At 46.8% G+C, this 23905-nt stretch overlaps 3 protein-coding genes across 6 annotated transcripts; all 3 read left to right on the top strand.

Annotated features, from left to right (window-relative positions):
* Positions 1-451: 451 nt before the first annotated feature.
* hdac8 (histone deacetylase 8) lies at positions 452-4268 on the top strand. 2 transcript variants are annotated; one of them, XR_015099232.1, is made up of 11 exons: positions 452-679; positions 759-811; positions 877-1007; positions 1483-1624; positions 1698-1810; positions 1878-1955; positions 2049-2157; positions 2311-2483; positions 2865-2959; positions 3191-3286; positions 3875-4268. XR_015099232.1 is itself a non-coding variant. In XM_086103258.1 (11 exons), exons 1-11 carry the CDS (start codon positions 566-568, stop codon positions 3895-3897), a joined length of 1137 nt encoding a protein of 378 aa, XP_085959384.1. In that variant the 5' UTR covers positions 453-565; the 3' UTR covers positions 3898-4268. The 2 variants fall into 2 exon arrangements, 1 of the variants encoding a protein (XP_085959384.1); XM_086103258.1 differs by having other exon boundaries at positions 453-679; positions 3181-3286.
* An 860-nt stretch (positions 4269-5128) lies between these two features.
* LOC147208977 (uncharacterized) lies at positions 5129-19083 on the top strand. Of its 2 annotated transcripts, XM_086103237.1 has the most exons (15): positions 5129-5224; positions 7210-7338; positions 10203-10494; positions 10571-10735; positions 10910-10971; positions 12490-12592; positions 14271-14356; positions 14436-14536; positions 14669-14739; positions 14804-14911; positions 15188-15258; positions 15356-15473; positions 15663-15827; positions 16160-16255; positions 16318-19083. In XM_086103237.1, the coding sequence occupies exons 3-15, from the start codon at positions 10312-10314 to the stop codon at positions 18589-18591; spliced, it is 3603 nt and encodes a 1200-aa protein (XP_085959363.1). In that variant the 5' UTR covers positions 5129-5224; positions 7210-7338; positions 10203-10311; the 3' UTR covers positions 18592-19083. The 2 variants fall into 2 exon arrangements, with proteins under 2 accessions (XP_085959363.1, XP_085959371.1); XM_086103245.1 differs by lacking the exons at positions 5129-5224; positions 7210-7338; positions 10203-10494; positions 10571-10735 and having other exon boundaries at positions 10949-10971; positions 14267-14356.
* A 1154-nt stretch (positions 19084-20237) lies between these two features.
* Positions 20238-22661, top strand: btg3 (B-cell translocation gene 3). 2 transcript variants are annotated; one of them, XM_086106010.1, is made up of 4 exons: positions 20238-21004; positions 21136-21273; positions 22195-22323; positions 22466-22661. In XM_086106010.1, exons 1-4 carry the CDS (start codon positions 20841-20843, stop codon positions 22659-22661), a joined length of 627 nt encoding a protein of 208 aa, XP_085962136.1. In that variant the 5' UTR covers positions 20238-20840. The 2 variants fall into 2 exon arrangements, with proteins under 2 accessions (XP_085962136.1, XP_085962137.1); XM_086106011.1 differs by having other exon boundaries at positions 22195-22381; positions 22466-22642.
* The last annotated feature ends 1244 nt before the right edge of the window (positions 22662-23905 follow it).

Raw genomic sequence — 23905 nt, 5'->3', positions numbered from 1 at the left:
GATGTTAAAAGCTTTTGCGCCCTCTACCGCTACAAGGACGAAACTGAGGGAAATGACCTCCCGAGCTTTTTGTGTTGATGTACAAGATGTATAAAATACAGCGATAAGTGAGCCCAGAAGGCACACTGACCGTCAATGTAAAATGCAAAATTTATAAAAATAATTTTTGTTGGGGGGGGGGATTATATCGGCAGGTAAAAAAAAAAAGCTAGTGAAAAACTACAAAAAGTCCCAGCTTGCCATACGCCCAATCGAGTCCTTTTTTGAAACGTCCCACAAGGGACGTAGTTTTGATAGGATAATTTCTTGTCCCCTCTTCCTATTGATTGTTTAAAAATTAATTGTTCTGGTGAATAACTGCCGTTGATACCACTATTACAACCTTGTTCTTTATATTTTTGTCTCGAGAAAACTCAAAACAAAAGAAACGTGTTCGAAGTTGTCGGGGGAACGTATACAGTGTAACACCAGAAGCGAGCCCGGCTTTCCGCTCGCTCTCCACTCTGTTTTTGTTTTGATATTTACCCTTCCCCTCAGTCTTTTCTTCACCTTTTATCCACACATCATGAGTTGTGAAGGAGACGGTGATGATGCTAGCTCCACTAAACGTAAGGTCGCATATGTTTTTAGCCAGGAATACATTGAAACCTGTGATTCTTTATCCAAAGTGCCGAACCGGGTGAGTTTGGATCTATGCCTTCCTTTCATTGTGCAATGTTTGGTGATGGAGGTTGATAATAGTTTTGCCCATCTCGTAGGCGAGTATGGTCCACTCGTTGATAGAAGCCTATGGACTCCTAAATCAAATGAGGTTAGTGACATGAAGACAGTTAAGAAAGTGTCAGCTGGTAAACTACCCATCTGTTCTCTCTGCAGCATTGTGAAGCCGCGGGTGGCCACCATAGAGGAAATGGCCCAATTCCACTCAGATTTCTACCTGGAGCATCTTCATAAAATAAGCCAGGACGGGGACAGCGATGACCCGCACTCGGTTGACTACGGCCTGGGTGAGAGCCTGCACTATATCGTACATGCAGTATGTCCAGTCACAGTGATATTTCTGTCTCTTTATTCTTTACGGTCATGCCTTCATTACCTCCAAGCTACCCACAACCTGTCTCTTGTCGTCTCCTTTCTCCAGCGCCATTGGTTAATGTGCATACAGTTTATCTGTGTTGCAGGAAAACAGGACAACCACTTTGAGAAAGTGTGGGATACACTTGAATAAAACATGCATGCCCGGAGACACTCGCAATACAACCTGGCTGGCGACTGCAAAGGAGTGCCGGATTATTTTTCTTAAGCGGGGTCATAATTACAAACGTGAACAGGCAGTTGTCTTCTGACGGGCAGTGAATTAAAATGGCAAGAAACAGGGACAGCATCGACATCGAGATGTTTGGAGATTTGTTGAAAACCTTTGACACGTTTACCCAGAAATCCCATCCACTTTCTCAACACGATCCATTCACTCTCCTCCAGGTTACGACTGTCCAATTGTGGAGGGCATATTTGACTACGCAGCAGCAGTAGCGGGCGGTACGCTCACAGCCGCCAAGTGCTTAGTGGACCAGACGTGCCATGTGGCCATCAACTGGGCTGGCGGGTGGCACCATGCCAAGAAGTAAGCGTGCGTCGCTTTTCCAAGGCCCGATGTGACCACTCACCGCTCAGCCGCTTCCCTCCTCGTACTCCAGGGACCAAGCGTCGGGCTTCTGCTACGTTAACGATGCCGTTCTGGGAATCCTCAAGCTGAGGGAGAAATACGACCGAGTTCTTTACGTGGACGTGGACCTGCATCACGGCGATGGTACGTGAGACTTTTGCGAAAGTTGGATCCATTTGCTCTACTTCTTGTCTTTCTTTTCTCCCCGCAGGTGTGGAGGAAGCCTTCAGCTTCACATCCAAAGTGATGACGGTTTCCTTCCATAAGTTCTCTCCTGGCTTTTTCCCAGGTCATTTACTGATGGCTTTTGTAAATTATATTCAGCTCTTAGGTGACATTTCTTTAATATCTGTACACCTCCTGTGCGTGTTTGTGTGTGTAGGTACGGGTGATGTCACCAATATTGGCTTGTGCAAAGGCCGCTGGTACACAGTTAACGTCCCCCTGGAGGACGGCATCCAAGACGACAGATATTACCAAATCTTCACCAGGCAAGTCTCTGCCATGCCAAAGAAATCAAGGATACAAAGATTGCTTCAGTGCCATGGAACTATGTTGAAGTGGATCTTCATTAAGTCAGCCCATCGTCTTGTCTCATAGCAAAAAAGTGCTTCGGCGCTAACTTTCCTCTCCCTCCACCGCAGCGTCATGCCAGATGTGCGCGCTCACTTCAACCCGGACGCTGTGGTGATGCAGCTGGGCGCCGACACCATGGCGGGCGACCCCATGTGCTCGTTTAACATGACGCCGCTGGGCGTGGCCAAGTGTCTGCGGCACGTGCTGCAGTGGCGCCTGCCGACGCTGCTGCTGGGAGGAGGTGAGTGTCGTGTTGCTCCTCACGGGCGCGCTCCTTCTTTGCAGGACTTCAAACTTTTGTCACAAACAAGTGGAATAATCCGACAAAAAATACACGTCAGTATTGACAACTAAGACCTCCGGTATGTGGAAACGCCACATAAATGTCCATAAATGACAATTGAATATGGTAGAAAAACATAATTGATTTCAGTGGTTTTACTGTATATCAGGTCGAAATTGGCATGACAAAAAACTGTTTCCTGCGTTTAACACAATCGGATTAGTGAACTTTCCGACCATTATTCGAATGAACTGAGATGTGTGTAAGTCAGACGAGTGGGCGGCTTAATGATATCTGAAAACTGTTATCAACACTAATGTCATTGTCCGTCTCCACTAGGGGGTTACAACCTGGCCAACACGGCCCGCTGCTGGACCCACCTGACAGCAGTGCTTCTGGGGCAGAACCTCGCCTCGGAAATACCAGACCACGAGGTAAAATGTCACACACACACACACATACACACCGACACTAGACAGATGGAACAGGTGAGAATAAGTCAAAGCAAATGAAATAAGATGAAACAACAAGCATGACTGGGATAGTCCCATATGGGAGTCTTTGAATTTTATTTTCAATTTTCCACTTTCAAACCTCTCTCCTTCCCCTCTTGTCTATTCCGCTCCCAAATCAGCACTTATGGTCTTTTTGTTAGTTTTTTACAGAGTACGGCCCCGACTATTCGCTAGAGATCAGTCCAAGCTGCCGACCCGACCGCAATGACGGCAAACACCTTGACCAGGTCGTCGCCACCATCAAACGTACGTAAGAGCAAACGGACGAAACCTTTTTTTTTTTTTTTTTTTTTTTTTGTGCAAGTCACCCATGATGTTGTTAGATGAATCTCACCGGTGGATTAAGTGTGAATTGATTGGTCATGCCTGGAGAGTGTGACGTTCCTCTTTTGTGAGGTGGCTTTGGTAAGTTACACAGGATGATGATGATGATAAATTTGGGGGCTCAAGTATAATTTTAATATTATAAAAAGCCATCTTTAAAACTTGTCTTAAAACTCATTTTTAATCTTTGGGTTTTGACTCTGTATGAAACTTGATTTTTAGTTTGACCGTTTTTGTGCTTTCTGCTGTCTTTGTAATTAATTTACTGTTGCATTGTTTGTTGTTGACTGAACTATTGTTGCTCCATGTAGAGCACTTTGTTTACAGCGGTGGTTGTTTTAAAATGCTCTATAAATGCAGCTGAGTTGAACTGAAATACTGTATATTATTTTGATGACATTTTTGGTTGATGGTCACTGAAGAATAAAGTGCATTATTTCATGTTTGACTTTTTGATGTCGTTTGGCTGATTCTAGATGACAGCTTATTAGCCTCTTTTTTTTTTTTCAGGCAATCTGAGGAATGTGGTTTAAGAGGCGTCCACACGCTGTGAAGGAGACAATACGGAAAGCATGCGTTTGTCAGCCTTGCGGGAGCAGGATCCAGATGGATTTTAGGGAACCTTTGGTGGGCTACTACCAGAGGAAGGACTTGATGAGGTTTTGTGCTTGTTGTACAATGTTCACATGTTTGAATGTGTTTCCGGATAGAAGTCGGTACACAGTTCCCTCACTAAATCCGCCAGGAGTTGTGAAGGATGATTTCAAGCCGACCTGGAGGTTTACTCTCATGGGGAAAAAAAATGTCACATTTTAAGAAATTTGCACCACTGCTTTGAAATAATCAATGTCTTGGTTCGGCGTTCGTGTCTTTGGAAACTTTTAAAGTTGACTTGGAACACGTATAGTGTGTGTGTCTCTTCTACTTTCTACTTGAAGGCACCAACACGACACTCCAGAAGTGAGAACATTTCATTCTACACCGTCTATTTCTAATATTGATTATTAATCATTTATACACCTACAACAAACATCGCCGCAATGCTAGACGTTTCAAGAAGTGACTGTAGATGATCTTAACAAAATTCCAAATAAACTGGATACTGAATATCATCTAGAGCCACTATATCTAACAAAAATCAACCAGTATTGTTACTTTTGGTTTAAAAATTTGCACTAGCAATGTGCCATCATAGTTTGGAGTGCTAGAACAAAAATGAAGTGCAGCAAAATAAAATCACTTAAAAAATGTATAGTGGATGAAGTTAAATAGTAACCCAAAACAAAAGAAACAAATATATAACAAATGCGCTAAACCTAGCTTCATCCGAACATTTTTGGGGGTTGATATTACTCTGCTCTTCATCAATACTACTACAAAAGTAATTCATATTAAAAAAAAAATATCGATCTCATCCTCCACGGCTCTGTAGACGGTTGCTCTTGGGGGCCCCCTAGTGGTCACGGGGTAGCCAGCAGGTGCAACTTAAGTCAGCTTCGACATGCATGAGGCACTCTCATGTCACAACAAATGTAAAAATCAACAATGGCACGCTTCACCTAAATTTTCTTATAAAGTGTGTGTGCGTGCGCGTGTGTGTGTGTTTGAAAGCCAAATACTGTTTCCGGTGAAGGGTGTGGCACGTGCAAGTTTTATCTTTGCTGCACACACACACACGCGCGCGCACACACACACACGAGCGCGCACATCAGCGCTCGTTTGGAAACACGTTTGGTGCGCGTGCACGCGCGAGTCGTCACACATGCGCGGTCGTCGGGCTTCCACGCATCCGCGCGCTCCACCTGAGTCGTCACCGGCGGTTGCCCGGGAGTGAGTTCATTTCCTTGGTGTGGAGGCTCGGTGAGTTGTTCTTGTTTCGTGTTGTTGCGTTGAGTTGGTGGCAGGTTAGCAAGCGGGCGTCTTGGGCGCCACACTCCGCTGACTTTTGTGGCGTTTCTGCGGAGTTTGTGCTCCTTCGACGTTGGTTCGCTCTTTCCGTCAAGGAGCGTCACCTGCGCAAAACACCGGCCGCATGTTGGTTGGTCCGGTATATTCCAAATGGTCCGATATTTTCCAAATGCACTTAGCCATGGTCGGAACTGGTCTTGGTTGGACTAATATTAGTTGTTCTCTCGAGGCTCTTAATGTTTGCTGTGACCAATGTCTCGCACAAAAGAGGCATCTGTCCTTGTTGCCTTGGAACCCCCCAGACAAGGGATCGGCCCCTGTTCCAGCAGCATCCTGACTGCGAAAAGGCCAGCTGTTCCCTCACATTAGAATGTCAAGTGCAGTCTGTGTATCCTGATTTAATGCTGCAATCCAATTCGGTGTGCTGCTCCTTCTACTTTGTTCACCCTGAGGCGATAACGCAGACACTGAAACCGAGAATACTTTTTTTTTTTTATTACTCCCGCAACTCAGTAAGATATTTGATATCTTCACAAAAGACAAATAATACGTGCCTGTCAGTATTTCGGTGCCGTTTGTCTGTCTGCGTGTGCTCAAATTGCCCCACCTACCGCAGCGGTGTTTTGCCATGTTAGCGTTAAGCTAGCTAAGCGGACCTCACAAGGCAAAGCTACCATGTTTGAAACACAAAGTGTCATTCAAATTTGAGGTTTTTACGTGACAGGTCGGAGTGGCTTGAAACCGCTTCAAGTTCCGAAGTGCGATGATTTGAGTTTGCTCTTGTATCTCATGTTTGGGCTTGCAAGTCCTAGGGGAAACAAACTCATATGTCGAGGCACCGGTGAATTGGTGTGTGACATCAATGAAGGTTTTCTGCTATTGTCTGGCTGCCTAATTGAAACCTCGTGCCCCAAAAACCTCAACACCCGCGCTATCCAATTTCCTTTACTTGCTTATTCTTCTTCTGCTGCTTCTCCTTATGCTTTGTTTTTAACCGGTTCTTCTCTGGCTTCTTCTTGTTCTTTAGCCATTTCTCAATTCGCAATCTTGTCCATTCTTGTGATCTTGTGAAACGCTTTTAGTCGCAGCCCAAATACTGTTCCAAATCAAAGTATGAAAAAAAAAATGCACCAAATACCCGGCTGTTGTTCTTGTCAGCACGCTTATATCAAAGATTTGATTGAATACTGGTGAAGGCTTGGCCAGGAAAATATCCCAAGATCAATTACGTGCCGCAAACGCAGAAATATGTCAATGGAGGGCGGGGGCAGGGGGGCGGTGAATTAACAAGTACACAGCCATTCCAATTTACAGGTACAAGTGTTTTTAGAAGAATGTTCTCGCGTACATTCTTAGGAAGTCCGCACTCACAAGACCATCCTGTGCGTTTTTTCATTTTGAAAAACACTCTTCTGTTTCTGCTTCTTCTACTTCTTCTGTTTCTTCCCTAAAATGGAAGATAAAATTCAAATCTGCAGGAGTGCGATGTCACGCCCGTTTCAACTCCCCCCTTCTCTCACTCGTTCCAAAGTCTTGACACCCGAAGGTGTTAACGAAGCGGCGTGTTTCTTCTTGGCGCGCGCGTGTGCACGTGCGTCCCACTTCACGTCTAACACCTTGTCAATGGTGTGGAAAATACTGGAGAAACTTCCACATGATTTGTCACCTTGTGTAAGTCGGCCCTCATTTATGTGTGTGTGTGTGTGACAGGTCAGATGAATTTGTAGTGTCAATATTTGCCCACATTGCGTCCACAGAGGTGTGCGAGCGCCAGTGCTGTAAAGCAGATTTGATGTATCACGTTGACGTTCCGGCGCGGTGTTAAGTTCCCGCCGTGAATGCAAGTGGACGCCGTGTTCTAACGGACCAGAACAATCCTGTTAAACAAGCTCTCCTCATTACCCCCCCCCCCCCACCCTCGTCCCCTTCTCTTCCAGATTCCACTTGTCCAATTCGGCTCCCAGCTGCGTTCATTCATCGCGCGCACGTCGGAACCACCGAGAGAATCGGAGGCAGAATCTCCTTGAGGGTCCATTCGACTGATCTTGCCTGGCCTCGCCATTCAGGTCAGTGCTGACTCTGTGGGAACGTGCAGCAAAATGTTATTTGGACGGATGGATCGTAATGAGGGAAGCGGAGAGGCACCAAGCACTCATGTTATTGTATGTTTGGAAATTGGCATGGAATGATGTCATCGGGGCTTGAAATCGCCTCCACGAGGCGCCTCATCAAAAGCCCTCAACTTCCGCGCAGCCACTGTCATGTTGTCGTCACGCAAACAAAGCCTCGTTGTTGATGAGTCGTTACCACGGCAATTGGGAGCTTTCGGAGCAGTTGCCATGGTAGAGCGCGGCATCTGCACAACAGACCCTTAAATAGCTTACTGAAGCTCACCGGACGTTCTTACGCTCTGCTGGGTTTTTGTGTTGCCGTCACGTTGGAGTGACCCCACTTACCAGCCGTCTTTCAAATGATTTTTATTTTATTTTTTTTTGAAAGCGTTGGCCTCCTACGAAAGACTTTTCAAATCAAAAGTTTTCCCCGTAGACACACAACAAACGTCAGCGCTTGATTCAGCGGCAAACGTTTGTGTTTCGAGCACGTCAAATGGTGATCTGTCAGACGACACAAAGCTGTGGGGGTTCCCCCCCCCCCAAGAACTCTTATACCCACAAGCTCGCCAATCGGAAGTGTATCCCGCAACTTGTGAACAATTACCCCACTGGTGTCAAATTCAAGGCCCGGGGGCCAGATCTGGCCCGCCACCTCATTTTATGTGGCCCGCGAAAGCAGATCAAACATGTCAACTTCCATGATCCTTTCTAAAATGTCGACCAAAATTTTTTATTCTAATTTGTAATAAATAAGAGATATATTCAAAGCATTTTCTTCTCATGATAGTAAGTTCAACAATAGTTAAAACAACAGTTATTCTTGACTTCTTTATATGGATTCAGTCATCATGGCCCTCCAAGTGAAACGCTAACTAAAATATGGCCCGTGACAAAAATGAGTTTGACACCCCTGAACTATCCAATCAGCTTGGAGTTGGTTAAAAAAAAAAGTTCCATCCACATCACGCTTTAACCCATCCTGCCTGAGTCTCCGCTTTCCCGAATGCCAGGCGCTAAGATACCTTCCCCTCCTCTATAGCAACAAGTCCTCGACAGACAGACTTCTATCGGTATACTGTCATCACAAAAGCATGCGAAATCACCAAGTTAGAAGATGGAGAAGTTCATGCTCATCCCTCACTTATAGTGGTCGCAAATGATCTGAGAGCAACCGGCTACGAACCGAAAATGAGCGTTCCAATTCGAGAAAATATGAAAACAGCTTTGTCGTAAGAACAGGCTTGAAAACGGACAATGAGTTTTGAAGAGCTACTCACATTTACTGGAAGGGAATTAATAATATCATTAGAATTTTCTGTCACATCGCGTAGCCCTCAGTCACTGTTGAAAGCAGTTAAAAGTACCGCCTCTTGCTATTTTAGGCTTTCCACAATTAGTCAAACATATGATTAAAAATGACCTTTGGCACGACGGGCTAATTTCTGTTGTAATTCGAGTTCTTTTGGTGGCTATCTTTCTAACCCGGAAGTAAGACGCCTGGCTGACTAAATTGCCGGCTCTCTCCCATGTGGTTGACACGTCGCTTTCATACCTCGTCCTAAAGCCGGCTGCCGCGCGCACCACCCCGCCAAACAGGAAATAGTAATTGCGCTAAATTGTCGAGCCTTACGTCCTCAGTCACAGTCAAGTGGCAATCTTGTTACAGCATTGATGTGCTGTTCATCCATGCGCATGGTAATGTGCGTAACAAGTACGATTTATTAGATTTTTTTTTAATACCTGTATGAATGCTAATATGTCATCATTTAGCTAGCAATCCACTGAGAAATGATAATCAGACCAACAGCTGCTGCATGGTCTGTCGCAGAGGATGCCGGCACGGAGGACGCGGTGGCCTCTCACAGTGCCTCCTTAGCGGATACGCTTGTCCGGCATCTTGCTGTCCTCTCCGACAAGTGACAAAAATCTTTTTTTGGGGGGGCGGGGGCACTATGTTCAGAGGATCTTTCATTTATGATTTGAAGAAAATCGTGAGTGAAATTGCAATATCTGTCAGAAATTCGTTGCGCTCGACATCCTAGCCTTACCCAGGGGTTCGGTGAGTCGGTCTCAGGGGTTTGACGGAGCCTCTGCCATGGAGGGTAAGGAACACTCGACGTGTTAGTTATGACACGTCCGCTTGGCCATCACTGGCTGTAGATGATCACATGACATTGCTTGTCCAATCAGTGGTGTGGGAAATTTAGTTTGCTTCGTAGTCGACGTGTGACTGTTGTGATAGTACGTCGTTCAATTAAAAAAAAAAGTATACTTATCCCTTGAAATGTTATGAACATTTTTTCAGTTTTTAATGTTTTTTTTTTAAATATCTTGAATTTGTAAAAAAAAAAAAAAAAATTTCACTCGCGAACGGTTCGGTGAATGTGCATATCAACTGGTTGGGTTCAATACCTCTAAAAAGCTTTAGAACCACTGCCTTAGCGTCATTAGTATACCGTTGATGTGAGGGAGAGGAGCAGCGGGACGATGAAGAAATAAGAGCGCTTTGCATGCGAGGCCAAGAAAAACCAGACCGGCAGGTTTCAGTACACACAAGTACACCAAAGTCAGCTTGAACATGAAGTTGCAAATGACATCAGTGTGGGGCACACGTGCACACGCAGTTCAACGTCAAGATGCTGACATGCCACATGTGGTTCGTGCTGTGTGTGGAGGTGTTTAATTTGAAGACGGGTGGGGGGGGGGCGGCTACTCAACAGCAACATATTTTTGCTTTACTTCCTCATGTGTACAAACATGCAGTAAACAAAGCATGCCGGGAGGCGACATTAACCCGTTGTGTTTTCTGGACGCAGCGAGATGATTGGGCATCACTCGTCGGCGGGGGCCTCACTCCACCATGCCCGCCCATGACCTAAGTGACCTTGCGGCAGCTCCCGTCCGTCAGCCCCCGGGAGCCACGCGATGGATGGCGTCTTGCCAGGCAATGAGAACGAGATGGCGAACAGAATTCCGCCACCACCGCCGCCCCCTCCTCCTCCTCCGCCCCCTCCTCCACCACTGCCGCCCCCTCCCCCTTCACTAGGAGGCCTGAAGCACAACAAGAGGGTGAGAAGTTTCTTCTGGAAGACAATCCCGGAGGAGCAGGTACACAAGGAAGCGTAACCCGTCTGGCCACTTCATGCGGTTCACGTGATTGTGACATTTACATGTGCACCGGCAGGTGCGAGGGCGCGCCAACCTGTGGACGCAGGACCAGGCGCGGCAGCGCTACCAAATTGACGCAAACACGGTCGAAGAACTCTTTGGTCAGAAGGAGGGGCTGGATGGCGGCAGACTCGCGAGGGGTGGAAGCGGCAGATCCTCACTGCGTGATGCAAAGGAGCAGGTGGGAGACGACGACGCGGATGGTAACGCAGATGATGATGACATTGAAAACAACAACAGTGGTGACGACGATTTTGGCGACAGTGTCAACGAGCCAACGACAATGTTAAGAACAGCGACGAGGACGAATTTGTCTCACCAACGATGACGACGATGTCGATCTGTCGCCCCACAGGTCTCCATCTTGGACACCAAGCGAGGCATGAACGTGGGCATCTTTCTCAAACAGTTCAAGAGGTAAAAGATGACAAGGCGCCCTCATGACCCCATGGTGTTGTTTGTGGGTAAAACACATGGCGCCATGCCGGTTACGCGTCTGTGAGCGTCAAGCCAGTCCGCACAGAAACCCCCTCTCTGCCCCCCCGTCTCACCCTCAAACACACACACAAAAAAGTGTGATGTCAAAGAATTTAAATTAAATTCAGTTTTTTTTAAATATAATATTCGATACAGGCGCCACCTTGGTCGACTGTTGAGCACAGCCGGATCACAGTTCAGAGGTCACCGATTCGATTTTGGCCTCTGGCCTTCCTGTGTGGAGTTTGCATGTTCTCCCCATGCCTGTGTGGGTTTTCTCCGGGTATTCCGGTTTCCTCCCACATTCCAAAAACATGCATGACAGGTTAACGGAACACTCTAAATTGTCCATAGGTGTGACTGTTAGTGTGTTTGCTTGTTCGTCTGTGTGTGCCCTGCGATTGGTTGGCAACCAGTTCAGAGTGTATGCCGTCGACTGCATGCACGCAGACAGCTGGGATAGGCTCCAGCACCCTTCTAAGGATAACCGGGTTAGAAAATGGATGGATATGCGATAGTTTGTACTCTCGGTAATAATTTGTACTTTTAAATGCAATCATGAAATAGTGTATTTTACTCTTCTTTGATTCATTATGTACAACAAATTGACCAATTATTGAATAAACTTTAATCAAATTAAAATGTACTCTTTTTTTATATATGATACAATAAATTAATTAACCTAGTGTTTAAAGCGGAAGTCAACTCAAATATTTTCTTTCTATTAAGTTCTACGCCTCCCCCACCTCCTCTGAGTCCAAACATGGGATTCTGATTAATATTTGCACTTGCAAAATCCACCCATTTTTATATTTATCTCAGGGGCGGCCAGTTGTCGATGGAAAATGACATCACAGTTGCTCAGGTACCAACCAATCAGGGTTCACCTTTTTCCTGCGTTTGGCCATGTGACGTTCGCAAGCTGAGCCCTGATTGGTTGGCGGAAGTATAAATACGGCTGGATTTTGGTGCTGAATTCAAATTCCACAAACACTATATTAATCAAATCCATGTTTAGATGAGTGAGTGGGGCCGCAGAGAATACATTGAAAATAATTGTTTTCAGTTGACTTCCCCTTTAAGAATACCAAAAAACTTAAAAAGTAAAAAAAAAAAAATCTGCTTTAATTAGCCGATTTGGGGGGGGGGGGATAGCTAAATAATGCAACAGGATGCAATGCAAATATCTGCCATCCACAACAATAAGTAAAACGAGAAAATGTCATAGCTCTCCGTAAACCCAAAATAAGACGAGTATTTGTAGTTGCCCCCCCAAAAAATTAACTTTAAAAAAATGCAAGGAATGACAGTCCAAAACATGCCAATGTGACATTTGTGTTTGTGTGCTGTTGTTGACCATGTTTACTCAACTCCGCGGCGCCCTGAGGCCGTTTGCATTCGTGTTAGCTGGAAGCGTCATTTTCAAATTGAGGATTAGCAATTGTCCTTCTCGTTCAGGTCCAACCAGGCCATCGTTGACGACATTCGCCGTGGCAACAGTGAGCCTTACGGGGCGGAGCCTCTACGAGAGCTCATGAAGCTTCTGCCCGAGGCGGACGAGGTACCGCACGCATTTCTGCTAATCGAGGTTGTTTTGGGAATCCTTGACTCAGCAACTAGTTCCAAATCCCATTTTTAATGTACAAAGTACACTGATTGACTGAGAAGACCATCCAAAATACCTTGATAGATATTTGGGAGGAGAAAAATCATCAATTCACTACACCTGAATCACTTCATAGGGATTTGTATTGTACTTCCACGATCCACTTGAGTCATCAGTCAAATGAAAAAAAAAATAGTTTAAGAACATCATTGTGGTGGAATTTCTGTCATAAATATTAAACAAGAAAAAAGTTCTTTTTGTAAATTGTACAAAAAAAAGTGATATTGTTTTAAAGACCCCGTAGAGTGAATTCAGATTTGTTTGGAAAGATAAAGACCCAGCCAACATTTCCATCTGGGCCCCATGTGTGTTGACCCATTCTGGGTTCCTTTGAGTTTTGTTCCCGAGTTCCACCAGGGCAACACATACTTTATCCCACACGTGTCAAAGTCAAGGCCCGGGGGCCAGATCTGTCCCGCCACACCATATTATGTGGCCCACGAAAGCAAATTGAGCATGCCAACTTCCATGATGCTTGCTAAAGTCTGAACCAAAATTTCATCTTGTCATGTCTAATCCATAACGATATTTGAACAAGCCTTTATTCATGACTTCCGATTACCAAACAAGCTCTCCATCCATTTGTTGTTCGCTGTGTCTATAATATGTGGAGGTGGTTAAACATTTATATGGTTTTACAAAATTCACAGTCATGACGGCCCTCCGAGGGGAAACCGTCATGACAATGTGGCCCCTGAAAAAATGAGTTTGACACCCCTGCTGTAGCCCATATGGACTGATGTGAGTTTCTGACTGGGTTTTAGGTGGGTTGCAAATGGGCAATTGTAGGTCTCAACCATCTTGGTCCCACGTTTGCTTGAACTGGGATCTGAATGGTCCTCATGTGGGTCCCAGCTGGACAAATTATATGCATCCTATACTGTATAGGCCACAGTTGTGTTTTCCCATTTTGGGCGCAAAGTGTTTTGTTTTTTGGGGGGGGGGGGCACGTGTAGTCACATGTAGCACAAGTAGAAAGTAAAAATACTATTTCCCAAACCTACTAACCATTAAACATGTTTATGATGTGATTATTTTTTTCATGCATTATACTCACCCCGAAATATTGCACACATTTTTTTCCCCCAAACTGTGACAGAGTGAACCGACTTCTGTCAGTTTGTCAAGGGTAAAGACCCAATTGCAGGGAAGCGAGGCTGGGGTGCACACAAAAAAAGCAAATTTTAATTCCAAAAGAGCAAAAAGGCAAACAAGGTCGTTGGGATTAATCAGAAAGCATAAAATAAACACAAGTACCACTACACCATCGGCGACACGCCTAGCTAATTTTTTAATAGCAATTTGGCACAGTTGTTAACGTTCCTGTTCTGTTCTCATCATTTCTTTACATTTTATAAGGACTTTTAAGATGAGTGTAGTTTTGGAGATGAGGACGATGCACATTCTGATGCTCTGCCCGTTTTGGGGATACACGACTGATTTACGAAAACGGATCACTTGTCACAATGCCTGAATAGCATTGTCGAGTTGGAAACATGTCGTCACTCGTGTATGTAAGGCACAAATGTACGGAGTGGCTAGCGACTGATTGCCAATTTTTGTTTGGAGCAAGGTGAAGAAGATGAAGGCGTACACCGGTGACGTGTCAAAGCTGCCGTTGGCCGACTCCTTCGTGTTGATGCTCACTCAGCTCCCCAGGTTAGCCGCTAACCTTTCACCCTTTTCCCGCTGCGCCGCTGCTGGATGGCTCGTCATCATCTGTCTGATCGCTCCACAGTTACACCTTGCGCATCGAGTGCATGCTGTCCAAGGAAGAGATTCCTGGAATGTGCGAGGGCATGCAGGCGCAGATTGGCGTCCTTCGCTGCGCAACCAAAGGTGACGCCAAAAGCCACCGGCATCGGCATCGGCATCGGCTCCTCATCCAGTTTCAAAGCATTTCTATTTCGAGAGGGACGAATAAAGTCAAAGGAATTGATGATCACCTGGTTTCTTTCCCCCACCTTGCAGAGGTTCTGGGCTGCCAGGAGCTGCACACCGTCCTCCACTTGGTCCTGCAGGCCGGGAACATCCTCAACGCCGTGAGCGACTTGGCGGTCCTTAGCGTGTTAGCGGCGTGATGTTTAAGACGCGTGTGTGTTACAGGGCGGTTACTGCGGCAACGCGGCGGGCTTCAAACTCTCGTCCCTTTTGTCTCTGGCCGACACCAAAGCCAACAAACCGGGAATGAATCTGCTGCACTTTGTGGCTCTGGTGGGTCAGCACAAACCAAAAAAAAACAAAAAAACAAGCCAAGTCCTCCTTTGTCCTCGTTGCTCTTCTCACTCATCATCTGTCATCCTTGTTCTCTCGCTCCTTGTGCTTATGCTTCTCTTCTGTGTTCTTGCCTTACTTGTCGTTCTTTCTACCTTGTTCACATGCTCCTTGTCCTCATCGTCCTTGTCCTTGTCTACCTCTTGCTCCTCCTCTCGTCCTTCCTTCCTTTAAGTGACCGTTTTATCATCTAATGGATCAAATTCATCTTCTCAGGAAGCCCGGAAAACCGAGGAGACGTTATTGGACTTCCCACTGAAGTTGAGTCACGTTCAGGCTGCTTCCAGGTCAGACAGAATCTTTTCTTCTCAGTCATCCGGCGGATGAAGTACTTGAAGCTTGCCAAGGACTTTTGCTTGTTATTTTATTAATTTATTTGTGCAGGATCTCCTTGGAGATGCTGGACGCGGAACTGCAACGGCTGAGGAGCCGCATGCGTGCTCTCGAAGAGAGCGTCCGCACGGACTGTGAGCTCCTGCAACAGCTGGACAGCTTCTTGCAGGTAGCGCTAATGTGCAACTTTGGAACTTTCACACACAACAACATTAGCTGTAGACAGTAAAGAAATAAACAAGGAACTTGAGTGGAGCCTGGACTCGTCTTGCTGGATTTTTGCCACGAACTCAACGGACCTGAAATTTCCTGGTTGAGATTTGAACACTTCCTTCTGACTTTACTTCCCCCCCCCTAGGACACAACGGCGGGGCTGTGCACTTTGAGCAGCGACCGGCAGCTGCTGGGCAAGGAGGCCGGCGAATTTATGGACTTCTTCTGCGAGGACGGCGACACGTTCCAACTAGACGAGTGCTTCGCCGTCCTGCACGGCTTCTGCTGCAAGTTCAGCCACGCTGTCAAGGTAGGCTGCCGGATCGATGGTAGTGTAGAAGGGTGCACTAAAAAAAATTGCTTTATTCTCATTTTCATGTTATTTCTACTTTATTTATAATTAGCCAATTCTTAGATAAAATACATACGTCAATGTTGATAGACAAATATTTAAATTTTTGGATTATGTACAATAAATCATTCATCTATGATCTAAAAATGTATAACTACATTTTAATGAACCGATTTCAGGGGGGGGGGCAAAAAGCCTATCTGTAACAATGTTAGATTCCTGATCATACATATCCTCGCAATAACGTTCAGACGGTTGTTGCTTACGGATGGATTGTTGGCTGATTGAAGGAGAACAAAGAGCGGGAGGCCAGGGAGCAGGCCCGTCGCTGTCGCTTACAAGTGCTGGAGGAGCAGAAGAGACATTCGTGGGCTGGCGGCGAGAAGGTAAAAACGCACCAACAACCAAACCGTGCAGCAAATCAGTTGACCACATTGCGGTGTTGCAGGTGAACAGTCCCATGGGCTTGAACTGCAGCAGTGAAACGGACCTTACGGCGGCCATGTTGCGACAGGGCGAGGCCAGTGCACTCCGGGAACTCCTGTCTCCGACGTCGAGCAGCTGGCGCACTTCTCGACGCCGTACGGGACACTCCGGATACTCGCCGTCACAAAGCCCGTCCTCCCCCTCTCCCACAATGACGCTGACAGCGCAATACACCGACAACCTCAAGTGTCACGGTAACGTGGACGCCGCCTCCGACTTGGATGACAACAGCCGAGACCACGGTGAGGCTTCGATGACACGGCTGGAACGCCGTCGCTGCAAAACGCCGTCCGAAGATAACAACAGAGACCACGAACGCAACGTCTCGGCCACCGCAAACAACAACAACTTAGTGGTGCACCTGCAGACCTGCTCGCTGGTTCCTGAGCTCAAGGCCTTTGCTGAGGTCGATGGCCTCGTTTGTCTCCGAGATGCCACCGATCCAAGCGCGGAAGAGCCACGGGCTTCGGAAGTGGCGATTGCAGTGCAACCGGCGGTTGTGTGGTGCGTGACGGCCGTGTGCGAGACGGACTGTCTGGCAGAAAAGGAGCCGGCGTCTTTTGCCGCTCCGACCCTGTCCGAGCCCGTCAGTCGCCAACCGTCGCCTTCCTCGTCGATTTGCGGCCCGCCTGCAGATCCTCCTCACTCGGACCTGCGAAAGAAGTCGGACTCGTCTGACGCCGTCGCTTCCGCCGCGAGCGGGACCCGATCCAAGCGGGTGCGCACCCTCAACAGCTCTGAGCAGCAAAGCATGAGGAGAGTGGTGCCCATCTCAAGGACTGGTAGAGAAAAGCGAGGAGAGAACTCCTCTGCCGCCCCGTCTTCCAGACGCTCCAGCCTCCAGCCCCGAGATTCAAAGGAGCGCCGCATTCCTGCAGCTCGAAAGCCGCCAGAGGAGAAAATGTGTCGCTCCACGCTGCGAGCGCTCGGCGGCAAGGGCTGCGACACTCTCAGCGCTACCGTCGCTCCTCCTTCTGCTCCGTCGTCAGCCCTGGCTTTCGCCAGAAGCACAGCCTCTTCTTCTTTTAGACAAACGCACGCTAGCCTTCCAAGAGCGAACGTCCTCAAACGTGCTTCTGAGGCATCCTCCAAAACCTCCACATCTGCCGGGCACCCTCGCGTCTCCTTGTCTTCGTCCTCCTCCTTGTCCAAGAGGACCCCGAGTATGAGGACACCGCCAAGCATCGACACACCGCCGAGGACCAGGAGATCGCCAGGCATTAGCATGCCACCAAACATCAGTCCCCCTTCGAGAACCAGGATGTCTCCAAACGTCAAGACACTGCCGAGTGTCAGGACGCCGCCAAGCGCCAAGACCTCGCAGAGCGCCAGGACTCCTCCGAGCGCCAGGACACCGCCGAGTGTCAGGACATCACCAGGCATCGACACACCACCAAACATCAGGCCCCCTTCGAGAATCAGGACATCTGCAAATGTCAAGACCCCTCCGAGCGTCAGCACACCGCTAAGCGCCAAGACCCCACCGAGCGTCAGGACACCGCCGGCCGTTAGGACACCGCCAAGTGCCAAGACCCCGCCGAGCGTCAGGACACCGCCGAGCGCCAGGACCCCACCGAGCACCAGTACACCGCCAAGCGCCAAGACCTCGCAGAGCGCCAAGAACCCGCCGAGCGTCAGGACACCGCCGAGCGTCAGGACACCGCCGACCGTTAGGACCCCACCAAGCGCCAGTACACCGCCGAGCGCCAAGACCCCGCCGAGCGTCAGGACACCGCCAAACGTCAGGACACCGCCAAACGTCAGGACACCGCCAACCGTTAGGACACCACCAAGTCCCAAGACCCCACCGAGCGTCAGGACACCGCCGAGCGCCAGTACACCGCCGACCGTTGGGACCCCACCAAGCGCCAGTACACCGCCGAGCGCCAAGACCCCGCTGAGCGTCAGGACACCGCAGAGCGTTAGGATACCGCCGAGCGCCAAGACCCCGCCGAGCACCAAGACCCCGCCAAGCGTCAGGACCCCGCCGAGCGCCAGTACACCGCTGAGCCTCAGGACATCATACAACATCAGGCCCCCTTCAAGAATCAGGACGTCTGAACCCATCAGGACGTCTGAACCCATCAGGACGCCTTCGAGTGTCGGGTTGCCTCCCGGCTCGACGGCTCCCGAGTCCCCAGGCCTCTCTCAAAGCCACAGGCGCAGCGGCAGCTTCTCGGACAAGTCTGGCCAATCGCAGCAGTCCCTCAAGGTCTGCAGGCCCAGCTGGAGATAACACAAGACATATAACGTATAAAACAACACCACAAGCAGATACTCTAACGAAACAAGCTGGATAAAAAGTTCTTTTGTACTTTTGTGGTCATTCTGTGGTACACGATGGTGTACCATGATAAAAGGGACAACTTCTCCAGAGAACACAGTGAATGTCTTGTTTGATAATTGATTGTGGATGGTGCACCTTTTAACTTGACTGACGTGTATTTGTGTAGTTTGTTTGCATCACTGAGGATCAAGTACCGGTAGCTTTGAAGATGTCACTCAGCTGTCTAAAAATGTCTCCGGGGAACCTTTGCCATGCCAAGTGTGAATGATGAGATCAATCGTTATTCTTTGAATCAGTACCCAAGGACTGGAATGGTCTGCCACTGAGCTCTCGGAAAACCCTTAAAATTCAATCTATTTATGTACATTTTCACATCTTAAAATGTGTATATCTGTCGAATCGAAATAAAACTTGTTGCAGCTCTCCCACAAAGCAAACAAATCCTGTCTAAAGTCTAGTCATGAATCTCTAGTTCGAATTCATCCATTGACACATTTGCCAGTAGCAAAATTGTCAAGAAGACCAGTCCAGACGCTTAATTTCATGTCCTTCGACAGTGTTCCTTAGTGCGGCAAAAACTCTCCTCTGTTTAACCCTTTCAGGGACAGCGGTTACTACAATAGACAGCCTATGGCGTTACCAGGTTACGTGGTGCATGAAAGGGTTAAAAACGCAGGATTCTGCTTTCTCCACGTCTTTGCTTTCAGGTGTTCAGGCACCGCAAAGCTACTTCCACTGCCACAATCTCTACTTCAGTCCCATCCTCTCCCACCATGTCCTCTTGGTTGTTTGTTACGTCCCACAGAGGAAGTATTCCAAATTCCCATTCCACAGTATCCAGAGCCACCACTCGTCTCCTCGTGCCTGTGACTCACCTTGGTGTCCTCTTTTGTCAGAATGAAGGCAGACAAGGCTGATTCGAGAAGATTCGTCAGGCCTGCCAACAGATGGCGCCGTAATCGCAGACGTGAGTGTGACTGGAATTTGGAGGAGGGTGAGTGAAAATGATATATTTAAAATAATAATCCTCATCCTTTGTTCTTAGCAGGAAAAACTTTCCTGATTCACAAAATACAATACATGCTGGTTTATATAGCGCTTTCACAACAGCTGCAGCTGTAACAAAGCGCTTAACAAGAGTTAACAAAGTAAATTAAGAAAAAATTCTATGTGTCATCACTAAAACATTAACTCATTCACTCCCAAAGACGTTTTTAAACGTCTTTTCAGACTTGGTCCAGAATTGACTGGTACTGGAGTTTTAAAAACTCTGTGTTTAACCCTCCTTTTTAGGCTGCAGGTCAAACTAACCCATTGTAATTTTTGGGAGGAAGTCTTAAGTGGATCAGGATTTTGGAGTCAATCGTCAATTAGCGAGTTAAAAACAAACAAAAAAGAATTTAACAAATCGATTTTACCAGAAATATAACAATGAAACTCTAAAAATTCTCCTCAAAATGCGATAAATATTCAATACAGGGAAAGAGTGAGTCAGTGGAAAATACCGTCTGCATTTTGTATGATGTTTATACTGTCGGCCAAAACAAACTAGTGGGCTGCGCAATCAAATTTCGACAGCAAAAGGTTCTTTTGTGAAGTTCGCCTACATGTCCATCCAATCACAAATATGACTGCAACCGCGTTAACACTTGTGAATGACAGTCAGCAGGAGAGGCTAAGATGGCGGCACGAATGTCTGCTGTTTCGGCTTGCGGAACACCACGAACCCCATCCGCCATCACCTGTTGGGGTTGTCATTGCGAGGATCCGGGTCAACAGGCCGATGGCTATCGTAGGATTGTGAGCCTGCACCAAGCATCGTATCATCAATATTTCCTGTGCACTCACATTCGGGTGTTGGCAATGTGGAGAAGATCCCCAACGCCGCTTTGTTGTGTTGTGTTGATGTGGTCTTCCTCACTTTGGGTCCTTTGCAAGCTTGCTCTGCCGGTCAAAGAACCGCAAACGCTGTTAGGAGTGATGACATCGTAAAGGAAAAGATGGGTGGGGGCCCATCATAAAGACACTCAACGCTGGCAACAGGAAGTGAGTGAGAAGGCTGCCAAATCAAAGACCTTTTTTTTTTGTAATTTATTTAACCTTTATTCAGCCAAGAAAAACTAATTGTTTGAAATTAGTTTACAAGAGTAGAAATTTGTTTACAAGAGTGTCCTGGTCAAGTCATTCCATCAGCAGCGATGAAGCAGGAGCTTGCGGCCGTGTTTGCGCTTATGAAGTTGCTGGTAACCAAGTTGCACGTGCAAAAAACTGAGCTTTTCATTGAGAAGCTACTGGTTGCCTTAAAGGAGAAATTTCAGGACCACTGGTACCCAGACAATCCCAGCAAAGGACAAGCCTATAGGTCGTGTGCTTTTCTTATTTTCCACACTTTGGATAGACAAGCGCGCCAGCAAAAGAGCTCTCTAGAATGTAACCACTCATCATTTTGTTTCTGGAAAAGTCCATCACTGTTGACAGTTGTGTCACTTGCAGGTGCATTAGAGTGAACTTGTCCAACAGTCAAGATCCAGAACTTCTGCGGGCCTGTAAGGAGAGCGGGGTTCAATTCTGTGAGCTGGGATTGCCGCCTGTCCTCACTTTATGGGTGGACCCCGGTGAAGTTGCCTGCAGGTTAGACTCCCGGACATGTATAAGAGCTTGAACTGCTACTGCCGCCGACTCGCTATAGCGAGAAGTGAAAACCACTGGTGGCCATCTTGCGTTGCCATTCGCTAAGTGCACCTAATTTGAATGCAGTACGTTGATTTCTCTGTGGCGTTTTCACGTTATTTTCTGATTCTGCGGGGGGATAATGCCACAGTGTGTGGCGTTGTAGCAGTGAGTCTGGGAGAAGCTCCAAATGCGGTGGGCAGCCATTTTACATTGCCCCTGTTATTGACAATTTCTGCTATTTTGTTGTCAGTTGGTGTTTTACAGCGGAATCCCCGTATAGAGTAATGCAAACATCTCAAAGAATGAATTTAAGATTAAGATATCCTTTATTTGTCCCACACTGGGGAAATTTACATCACTGTTTGCATCAAACATTGAGAGTATATTATCTCAGTATCGGGAATTTGTGGATCATGAATTGACTGAAAGAGGTTAAGTTTACATTTAACAGCATATTTTTTTCCTGTTGGCCTTTGCTTTCATTCTATTATTGATGGTTCTGACAACATGATGCAGACGAATCTTTGACACATAGCACTGCCAGATTTATTACAACTGGATAACACACACTGTGGCATATTCACTAGAGAAAGAAATTAACACGCAAACGCCACAAAGATAAATCAATGTATTCCAGTTAGGCGCTCTTAGCGAATGGCTACGTAAGATGGCTGCCAATGGTTTCACTTCTCGACATGTGGGCATTGTTAGTCTATTCATATGCAAGTCTGACTGTTCCTTATTACTGTTAGAAAGCAGTAATAAGGAACAAGGGCTCCCTCCACAGGCGTGAAGTGGAACTTTCAACGCCACAAGCCAGTTTGGGATGATACTTGCCACTTTAGCGTTGAACATGCTGACATTGTTTTTGCATTTCAGGATCGGAGAGGACAACCCTTGCTTCTCGGTGGCCAGGTTCCCCAACAACAGTAAAAGCGGCGTGTGTGCAGATCTAATGGCCGTTGAAGACAGCTCGTCTTCAGGTAGCGACTCGGACTCGTCATCCGGGTATGACAGCACGGACGCGTCGCTCCTTCCCATTTCCTCCAGACGCTGCAGCGATACGGTATCACATGACCATTTTGTGATGGCAATTATACTTAATGTAGGCATGTGAGCATTTGGTATTTTTTTTTCTTTCTGCCACTAGAATGCATCTGCTTTTCGACTTCCCGCCTGGTATGCTAAGGCCTTGCTACCAGGAAAAAGTCATATCCTCCCTCGGGCTCACTAAGGCTACAGAGGCCTTACAGAAGAGGCCTGGATCCTTCTTGTTTTCGGTTGTGTTTGTTCATATTTTATACATTAAAAAATGTCAAGAATGCAAGTCAGCTTCTTCATATTGAGCATTTTCTCTATTGCATATGATGCTGTCAAGGTGCAAGAAAATAATCGCTCAGGCTCTTGCATTGCATTTAGGATCTACTCTGTCTGTCGAGAGACATTTGCAGTGCTTTGCATTTAAAAAAAAAACCCCTACTCATTCTTCACTGCTGCGATACAACTTGCCGCTTCCAACTGACACCTCACAGGTGTTGGGCTATATTTACAAAATGTTCGACATCGAATTGTTGGGTGTGATGCAACCACACGTCTAGTTACTGCCACTGCGATCAAGTCCAAGCAAATGATTGATCGTACCTACAAATTAAATGAAATCTGCAGCTGTATCTTTTATGTTGAGGGTGTTTTGTAGTTGTGTGAACAAGATTCAAGCTCCCCGAGAGAACATTTGTTCCCCTTAATGCATGTGTGGTTGGACCACAGATTATCGCTGGATATGACGCATTTTATATGTCAACTTGACAGCAGAGGAATCAGGAAATCCAAATCCCTGGATAGTAACTTCCCACTCTACGGTGCTTTCCCTTCATTCTTGCCCCATTTTCCTCACCCAAATGCAGCTGCATGCTTACGGAACGGGTCAGTCCAGAGTGGGGCCCTGATGACGGTGTATTTAGCTGGACGTTCACACAGCACTGTTGCTGCGGGAATGGAAAATAATTTATGTGTCTGATCATATCAGCGTGTAGTCACAAGCCAAAAACCAAGACAATGTCTTTATACATTGCCATTAATTAAAAAATAAATAACAGCCGTCAGACCCGAGTGCCTTTCATAGGAACACAAATCAATTGTAACGGCAGAAAATAAGACACTCACGGCCAAAATATGTTGTAAACGTTCCTGAGAATAATTGCAATTTTCCAGTTGCTTGTATCAGTATATATCGGTCAAGTTAAATATCTTTCTCTCCTCTCCAGCGTTTATGTTGATGTTCTAAGAGCTACTGTAGTTGTCAGTAACAGATTATAAATAGACCCATAGCGAAACTCAATCTCATGATGGGAGGGAATGGAGGGTAGGGCGGTTCTATCCCAATTTTTGTTTCCCTCAACATGTCCCACTGAGGCTATTGCAGACTCGAGAGTTCATAAGAATCTACAGTCGTTAATATTAGGGCAACATACGGTGGCAACATATGATGGCTGCCCTTTAGCTTCAGCCATGAGTGGCCAATTACATAAATGTGTGATTGTGGACAGATCACCAGCCAATCCAGGGCCCTTTCAGGGTTGGAGGCACCCTA

This window comes from Hippocampus guttulatus, chromosome 2 (assembly GCF_054856545.1).
Source record: "Hippocampus guttulatus isolate MCC_2025c chromosome 2, RoL_Hgut_1.0, whole genome shotgun sequence".
Classification (NCBI taxonomy): Eukaryota; Metazoa; Chordata; class Actinopteri; order Syngnathiformes; family Syngnathidae; genus Hippocampus; species Hippocampus guttulatus.
This window is presented reverse-complemented; position numbering and strand designations above follow the sequence as displayed.

Excerpts from the sequence above, each read along its gene's own strand:
- hdac8 (XM_086103258.1), top strand. The coding sequence starts at position 566 with ATGAGTTGTGAAGGAGACGGTGATGATGCTAGCTCCACTAAACGTAAG. Across the intron at positions 1,811-1,877 it reads GGACCTGCATCACGGCGATG|GTGTGGAGGAAGCCTTCAGC; the intron begins GTACGTGAGACT and ends TTCTCCCCGCAG. Across the intron at positions 2,484-2,864 it reads GACGCTGCTGCTGGGAGGAG|GGGGTTACAACCTGGCCAAC; the intron begins GTGAGTGTCGTG and ends CGTCTCCACTAG.
- LOC147208977 (XM_086103237.1), top strand. The coding sequence starts at position 10,312 with ATGGATGGCGTCTTGCCAGGCAATGAGAACGAGATGGCGAACAGAATT. Across the intron at positions 10,736-10,909 it reads TGCGTGATGCAAAGGAGCAG|GTCTCCATCTTGGACACCAA; the intron begins GTGGGAGACGAC and ends GTCGCCCCACAG. Across the intron at positions 15,259-15,355 it reads CACGTTCAGGCTGCTTCCAG|GATCTCCTTGGAGATGCTGG; the intron begins GTCAGACAGAAT and ends TTATTTGTGCAG.
- btg3 (XM_086106010.1), top strand. The coding sequence starts at position 20,841 with ATGAAGCAGGAGCTTGCGGCCGTGTTTGCGCTTATGAAGTTGCTGGTA. Across the intron at positions 21,005-21,135 it reads AGCAAAGGACAAGCCTATAG|GTGCATTAGAGTGAACTTGT; the intron begins GTCGTGTGCTTT and ends TGTCACTTGCAG. Across the intron at positions 21,274-22,194 it reads CCCGGTGAAGTTGCCTGCAG|GATCGGAGAGGACAACCCTT; the intron begins GTTAGACTCCCG and ends TTTGCATTTCAG.